General features: G+C 30.2%; 1 protein-coding gene across 1 annotated transcript in view; it reads left to right on the plus strand.

Annotated features, from left to right (window-relative positions):
- LOC106465409 (ATP synthase subunit O, mitochondrial-like) overlaps positions 1 to 5,853 on the plus strand; it is a 22,549-nt gene extending 16,696 nt beyond the window's left edge. The window contains exons 6-8 of the mRNA XM_013925639.2: positions 607 to 719; positions 4,426 to 4,512; positions 5,551 to 5,853. Coding sequence (XP_013781093.1) covers positions 607 to 719; positions 4,426 to 4,512; positions 5,551 to 5,664 — 314 coding nt within the window. The 3' untranslated portion in view covers positions 5,665 to 5,853. The remainder of the gene's footprint in view (positions 1 to 606; positions 720 to 4,425; positions 4,513 to 5,550) is intronic.
- The last annotated feature ends 3,119 nt before the right edge of the window (positions 5,854 to 8,972 follow it).

Here is an 8,972-nt window from a genome sequence, read left to right on the forward strand (position 1 = left end):
ACTATACTTTAATTGCCTCTACTTCTTCATGTGGTAAACTCTTACGAATAGTCTACATACTTAATTAGTCCTCACTTCTTCTATGTGATAAACGTACTCATGAATAGTCACATACTTTAATTGCCTCACTTCTTCATGTGGTAAACTCTCATGAATTGTCACATACTTTAATTGCCTCACTTCTTCATGTGGTAAACTCTAATGAATTGTCACATACTTTAATTGCCTCACTTCTTCATGTGGTAAACTCTCATGAATTGTCACATACTTTAAAATAACTTTAGATCATTCTTAGTAAAGTTAAAATTATTTATTTTTAAACTAAAATGACCATTTCAAAACTTTCAGCTCTTAATGAACATTAGAGTTTGTACAGTTATTTCTTTTAATCCTTTGTCACTCAGTTATACATAAATGACTTATCTTCTATATCAAAACTTTAGTGGCTCCATAAAAAAAGGAGTGCCATGTATTAGTAGTATTCAGTAATCGTGGTTTGATTAATAACTGATTAATATAAATATGTGGTTGAAAAGTAACTTTGCTAATTTTTTGTAACCAGTATAAGAATAGCAAATTACATAATTTCATTTGGAATTTTTATAGGTGCCATGGCTGAAAATCGCCGTTTGAATAAGCTTGATTCTGTTATCAATTCTTTTAGCCGAATTATGAGTGCTCAACGAGGAGAAGTCGCCTGTGAAGTAATTACTGCAAAAGTGAGTCTTCAAATACAGTAGTATACTTCTGTCATAACTCAAAGCTGTAATATTCTTTGGGCAAAAAAACACCAAACTAGGCCTTATTTGTTGCTATTCCTATAAAACAAAATGAGAACTGATTTATATATATATGTAATCAAAACACAAATTTTCACCTGTGGATACAAGTAACAAACCAGTAAAATACTTAAGACTCTTCTGTTTTTCTCTTCTTTCTCAATTTCTTCTACTGATTTCATGACTTTGAAGGTAGTTCTTCATGATATAATTTTACAGAGTTTCTGTAATAAAAACATTTGATTATCATTTTTCAGCCGAACAGAATAATCTAAGTGAAATATATTTTTTGAAAATGTGGAAACATAAAATACTATTATTCTATAAATTAAGCAGATTAGAATACATTCAAAAATAAATTAGTTTAAACTTGTCAAATATATTTTTCTTTCTATTGCTTTATCTTTTTTATTTTGATTAAATTCTATTTTAATTATATTATTTGTAGTTATTATAGAAAAACACTTTATTTCTATAAACTTTAATGATTTAATACAAAATAAATTTCTTACTTCATTGTCCTTTTTGTGATTCTTAGTAATAGTTTTTATGGTTTCATAATTTTAAATAGCTTTACATGACTACTGCTACTTTTATCCTCTTATCTCTATCTATTTAGGTTATTTATGTTTAGTTGAAAAATGATATTTGAATGTTTTTATTATGGATTCTCTGTAAAATTGTATCCTGAAGAGTGACCTTTGAAGTCACAAAACTGGTTAAAGAAATTATGAAAGAAGAGAATAAATAGAAATATTGCAGTGTTTTGTTATATGTATGTTTTATTGTAATGCCTTCTATGGACAGGAAAAATAAGTCAGTCAGTGACAGTACATAGTGTAGTCCTTGTTCACATCAAAGCAGCACTTCTATAATTGCATCTAGTCACTTTGTATCTTGTTGCTTTCTTAAGTGCATTTTCTAATCTGTGACTGGTTTTGAGTGTTAACATTTTGAGTATTTTGATGTTTACATTTTCTCCCTTCAGTAATTTTTATGAATTCTGAGTTTGATTTAGCCAAGAAAAAGAACATGGGAATCCTGTGAATGTGAAGATAAGATCTTCTCGGCTCTCACTGCTTTTGTTTTCAGACTTGCAGATTTTATTCGAGTTTCTGGGGGGTTGTTCTTTGAGAATTGTGAACTGTTTTACAATGGAATATTAGAATATTTTGATTTTGGTGATAATAGCAGTGGGCTAGAAGTCCTTCAATATATTCTCTCTTTAGAGTATGTTCAGAGTTTCCTAAAGTTTGTTTCTAAGTTCAGTGTTATTTGATACTAGATGAATGTTTAACAACTGAGTATTTCCAAAGAATACATCTGAGTTGGTTATTATGTTTGCATAACCTCAGTCAGAGATTCCAGATTTCTGTAAATCAAATTTGCCATCGTATGGTTACTTTTGCTGCAAATGCTAAGAATTCTTGAAGATTTGCTTAGAGTATGGATATGCAAGTCTTCTATCAATTTCATGAATTATCTTCATCATATTCATGTCTCTTCAGAAGTTAACTAATACTACTTTCTGTTGTTGTGATAAATAGGTGTTTTCACCACTCTTAACAATTGTCTTGTATTTGAAAATCTTTTGAGAAAGACCGTGCCTTGGAACCAAGTGTAGAAATACCTTTTGTTTCCTTTACTAGCCTGGGTTTGGTGATTCATATTACCACTCAGTCTCACTTATAGTTAGGATGATTTTCTATATCTCTGCACTACTCGGTAAGGTGTTCAGCTTGATTCCAAAGCAGAGTTGGCACATCCCTTAAACACTTTCCAGTGTAACTAGTTAATAACTCATTTTTTATTGAGTTGGGTGCCATCTGTTCAGGTGGATAAGTGGAGTGGTATGTTATTAAGGTGTTACACACATCCTCCCTGAAACACCTTAGTGGGAATGTAATGGATTTTTTTAGTTTTACTTCTGATGATCTCTAACATTTGGACAGGTCACTGTAATGTCACTGTCCATGTATATGGGTTTTACATTGCCCGAGTCAGCTCTCAGCCTGCATGTTGCTTTTGAACCATACACAATTTTTTTTTCTTAAGTAAGAAATTTTCTTCCTTATGAGTAACAGGTGTCTCTCAACTTTCTTAGGTATCACCTCTCCCAGTGTGGGGATGCTAGTCCATTTTAAAAGTAATTTAAGTTCAAAGAGATACCACTATCAAAATGAATTACCACCCTCCTTCTTCCAGCAAAAAAAGAAAATTTGACTAAATTTCATTGTATAGATATTTTGCCCTGATTGACTTGCCAAATCTGTTAGAGAGCACTGGTTAAAAAAAAAGGCCCATTTTCTTTTTTGTGGCCTAATAAATATGACAGGATATGGTCTAATTTATTTTATTCTGATCAAGCTAGTAGAGAAGAAAATATCTTTTAACTTCATTTTGATAATCAAATGTTAATTTTTAAAAAGCTGAATGAATCATTTAATAAGTATGAAGATCTCCTTGCAAAGCCATACTGGTCTCTCTTACATTTTACAGTGATGGTCTGTTTATTTCAAATGTTATATTTGATGATGTAGATCACTGTAAATCTTAGATATACATGACTGTTTTCATTTAAGTATAGTGTGAATGTTAAATTTAGTTATTTTCAGAAGCGATAGTTTATTGCATGTTTGGTTATATAACTGTTTATGAATTATAGGTTGTGTAGTTCAGTTGTATTATTGCATCATATTACTAGAACCTTCTAAGTTTTCTCATTGTTTTAACTGTTTGTTATTACATCCTAATAGCTTTTAGTGTGTGCAACATTCTAGACCTGTGTCAGGCTATAAATACACGTCCAAAATGTAGTTCGAGTTAGATAGATGTAGACTGTGTGATTGTGAGTTTAATCATAAAGAGCATATAGCGGTGATTTTTAAAGTGAAATTATCACAGATTGTATTGTAATTACAGAGCAGGAAGAATAATTTGTCTTGTCAAACTGTGTTTTAAAGTAACTGAACCGACCTGTGTAGACTTTGATGAAAAAGAGACAATTATTTAAAGCTCTGGATACAACTGTGATAACGAACATTTGTATATAAATTTGTCTTGTTTTACTATATTGTTTTAGAACAAATGGACTGAGTACTGTTTGTTTATTGTTGAAATTTATTGCCAACAAGTCACAGACACATACTGTAAAGAATCTGGTCCATACAAAAAATCCTGACAGTAAACTAACGTAATGATTATTTAATGTTGAAGACTAAAATAGATGTAGTTTTGAGGGATATTGTCCATATCAACCTTTTACAGAATAGCAAAGGTTGACAAAACTAGATTAAAATATTAGTGTAATATCACTGCACCTTCAATATGATTATGATGTCTGTTAATTTATTTTGGTAAAAGGAACCATTTCCTAAGCAGATATTATTGAGTGAAGGCCAAAGTCAGTGCTTCAGTAAGTAATAACATTTTAATAGATCAGTTAGAAAGCTGGTAAGTTATAGTAAACATTACTTCTCTGATATGAACTGGTTCAATGGACTGATCTCTCATGCATATAGGGTTAACAGGATTTTTAAGCTGAATAACTAAATGCATTTTTATGTATGTGTAAATAAATGCTATTTTTCGTTTTTTAAATATTCTATTGTGTATGACTGTTTATATTTACTGAAATATTTGTCAGCCTTTGGATACTGCAACATCAAAGGACTTAGAGACAGCTTTACAAGGATTTCTGAAGAAAGGGGAGACACTTCTGATGCAGACAAAGGTACTTAAGTTCACAAACAATTTGATTTAAAAATGCCAGCTTGAAAGGAACAAAACCAGAGTGTTGAGTTTATTTTACTTGTCATTTTGGTCAGCTTTTTAAATTAGCAAAGTAACCCCTGGTGTAAAAAATGTTTGAATATTTTGTTGTTAATGAGTACTAGAGATGAGAAGTTATGAAATATTTTAAAACTGTGTGTGTGCATGCATATGTTTGTGTGTTTGGTAATGCAATATCCATCAGTATTAGATAAATATAAAAGTTTATATTTCTGTCCATACTGTTTAAAAAGTTAGATGAGATTTAATTATGCTATGTTTAATTATAAACACCGTTAATGTTAATGTCAAGTTATAGTTTTCAAGTTGTAGAAATTGCCAAATATGATTTTTTTTGTGCTTGATCTACTTATTATTTGTGTTTACTTTTGAAAAAGTACTTAATTTACTGCTTAACCAAATAACTTATATTTTGAATTGTAATATTGTGTTATTGTTTTCTTAGCTTAAATGTATTTTGGAGAAAGTTTCTCCTAATATTATTTTAAGATTATGGTGGTATTTCTAAATATTTTGCTAAATCTCTGAAATTTGTCAATCATGTTCATACATACTTATACCCCATTTAATAATTTTTGTTTTGTGTTTTTATTTATCTTGAATGTTTAATCTTAAACATTTGTGTTGTTGAAGACTGTGTCACTGTGAAGTGTATCTTACTGCCTACAGTAAAACTTCCTAAACTGCCTTTTTGAGTAATAAATCAATATGCATGGTTAAAGCATTCAAAAACCACACTGCAGAATTTTTATGTCTGTTGTGTCAATTTCAGAATGCAAAATAAAATAGTGGATTTCCAAAATTTCCTTTCAGTTTTGAGATTGAAAATTATTTCACTCCATGAACATTTTCGAATTTTTCACCTAAAAAGAAGAAAACAAACAAACTTACAGCTTGTTTTGCTGCATGTTTTTTGCAGAGGTTTTGTTTTCAGTTTCAAACATTTAACAATATTTAATGTGAGAATTTTTCTTTCTAGGTTGATCCTTCTATCATTGGAGGAATGATTGTCAGTATTGGTGACAAATATGTTGATATGTCAATGGCAACGAAGATAAAGACTTATAATCAGCTTATTAAAGAAGCAATTTAAATATTATCAAGCACAGTTGAACTTGACAGTAGGAAAGAAATGTAGTTAATACAGATGATCAGACAGAATTTGCAATTTTAAATGTTGTAAACAGTAGATAATAAAGGAAACGTAAAGGTGGAAAGAATATGCAATGTAGCTAACTTTGTTCAGAGGTTCAAGTTAAAGGAGTAAATGGTTTGATATTCACTTGGTGTCTGGAATTTTTTTGCACATTTTTAAATGTTTACTACATTGAACATCTGGTGATATACCTAGTTAAAACTGCCTTGTTTTTTAAATAGACTTGTAACAAAATATCACATTATTTAAAAATCCAGTGGTTCTGTTGTTTTTTTTTGTATTAAATCCTTTTAGCTATACTATGTAGTGAATAGTTAACTCAAGTAAATGATGGTAACATCAAGAAAAAAACAAAGGAAACTCCATTTTAATTCCTTAGTTTGTCACTAGATGGCTTATGTATCAACGCATGTGAGACTTTTATGCTGTCCCTCACCTTTCAATGGGCTTTTAACACATAAAATAGGGTTTACGTACCTGTGGTAGGCAGAGCACAAATAACACATTGTGTTGCTTTGTTCTTTACAACAAATAAAACTGTGCTGATTCATAAATCACATTCCAAAAAATGTTCTATTTCTTGGAAATAAAGAATGTATCAAGTATCGCTGTATTTTAAAATGGCGAATGTTATAAGTGGAAATTCCTTAATTAAGCAAATATTGTATTTATGATTTTACTGAAAATATTTTTATAATTTGTCTAGTCATTTCAATTTAAAAACCTTTATTACAATAAGTAGTGCAAATAAGGAGACACATCATAATATTAATGCAATTCTTGAAATTAGAATTATTTCTTCAGAATTATCTTAACTTTTGAGAATTGAAAAATATGAAAGACTTGGATATTCTACAAGGAAGCGTAGAAGTTGAAATTGTCAAAATTGTGAATACTTAAGTCTGATGGAGTTCTTACTTAATATAGGTCTAGTATTATTCATATTATAGGTAATCAAGTTATTTTTATATGAAAACTAAAGAAAAACTTAACTGATTGTTGTGCTTCAAAACTCACTGAACTGGTACTTTACTAAGTTAGAGTAATATTGGTATATCACAACTGAAGTTTTATGTAAAAATATAACTCGTACAGATTGTGTAACAAATCAACTGAATATTACAGCACAGCGTGACAACTCAGCTTTATTTGCATTAGGAACTTAAAATGTAGAAGTAAGTAAGACAAAGTTGTTATGATGAATGTATTTAATAAAATATTTTCTTGTATTTATAATGCTTATATTTCCTCAGGGAAGGCAGCGGTGTGTTTACGGATATAATGCTCACATTAGGGGTTTGATTCTTCACGGTGGACAGAGTGCAGATAGCCCATTGACTAGCTTTGCACTGAGAAAACAAAAACTTATAAAACATATACGGAGACCATTAAGTAAAGAAAAAAAATGTATGAAAAACCGAAAGTTTAAATGCAACTGATTTTTGACTGATTCATATTAAAAGTGAATTTCTACTTTCAAACATATAATAGTTATTCTAATGTTCCTAATGCTCAACTACTTTTGAAAAAATTAAAGTATTCTGTGTCATTTAAGAAAATAGTTTCATGATGATCATAGTTTTGAGTAGAAAACTTATTTACCAATACGTCCCCCAAAGAGTGGAACAGAGAATCTAATATTTGCGAGTATTAAGACTTGAGTGTGTGCTTAATGACATGAAAATCCTACTCGTTCGAGAACAAAAGCTGTATGGTATTTAAGAGGTAGAATTTTTTATAGTAGATAATACAGATATTACATTTCATAAGAAATATTCTAAGCTTTCTCAGGCTGTATACATAATATATATTTTTCTCATATATTTTAATAGAAATTGTAAAATGATGCCCTGAAGACTCAGGTATAAGTCAGGGGACTTGTAATGATAACTCGTAATGGGTAACTTTTTGCTTAACAACAAACACGAATAATTAATATGATAATGGCACTAGTGCAGTTTGTGTAGTGTTTCAAACCTTGTATGTTGCAGTATCTAGTTTTTCTGTTTACTTCGTGACTAGTTTGACATTTTTTCCAATTCTGACTATTTGAAACAACGAGAATGAATTTAGGATAACATCAAAAAGTTGTTATGCATTATGAATAGAAGGCAGAACTACACATTAATTGAAATAAAATTCAGTTTGTCATTCCACTGTGGGAAGAAAAGATGGAGGGGTCACAAGTTACCTAAATGTTGACTGTGTGAAGATTTGTGTGTTCAAGAAGCTGATGACTGCTAGCCAGACAAAAAACAAGTGATCTCTTGATATTTATTCATTACCATGGAGTCTGTGAGGTGGTTACTTGATTTATGTTGATGCTGAAATTGTATGTTTACTTTCTGCAAAGTTTGAAAAGTAAGACCAAATCAGCTGATGAACATCTAACACATTTCAATGCTGTAGGCTGTACATTCTAACTTGATGCTTACTTGATTAAGATATTATATCTTGAGATTTATAAACTTAATGTACTACATAATGAATATTGTACATGTACATATAGGGTTAGTTTATTTGGTGGAGTCAAAACCTATGTATCTAGCACATTAACCTAGACCATGAAGGGTGGTGGAGAATATAAGTAGTAGTACTAGATGCGTTATTGTAGCTTGGATAATTAGGAAAGGGAGACATTAAAGTTAGTCTAATATTTATAATTAAGAAAGGGAGATATTACAGTTAGTATAATATTTATAATTAAGAAAGGGAGACATTAAAGTTAGTCTAATATTTATAATTAAGAAAGGGAGACATTAAAGTTAGTCTAATATTTATAATTAAGAAAGGGAGACATTAAAGTTAGTCTAATATTTATAATTAAGAAAGGGAGACATTAAAGTTAGTCTAATATTTATAACAAAGTCCTTGCTATACAAACTTTTGAATACAGTCTTTGTTTTTCATAAACTCTTCTGTTTCTTCATCGAAAAGGGGAAAGTTCATGTAGTTTGAGTGGTTCTGTTTTCTTCATTGGAAAGGGGAAAGGTCATGCAGTTTGAGTGGTTCTATTTTTCTTCATTGGAAAGGGGAAAGGTCATGTAGTTTGAGTGGTTCTATCTTTCTTCAATGGAAAGGGGAAAGGTCATGTAGTTTGAGTGGTTCTATCTTTCTTCAATGGAAAGGGGAAGGCAATGTAGTTTGAGTGGTTCTGTTTTCTTCATTGGAAAGGGGAAAGGTCATGCAGTTTGAGTGGTTCTATTTTTCTTCATTGGAAAGGGGAAAGGTCATGCAGTTTGAGT

This window comes from Limulus polyphemus, unplaced genomic scaffold (genome assembly GCF_000517525.1).
Source record: "Limulus polyphemus unplaced genomic scaffold, Limulus_polyphemus-2.1.2 Scaffold67, whole genome shotgun sequence".
Classification (NCBI taxonomy): Eukaryota; Metazoa; Arthropoda; class Merostomata; order Xiphosura; family Limulidae; genus Limulus; species Limulus polyphemus.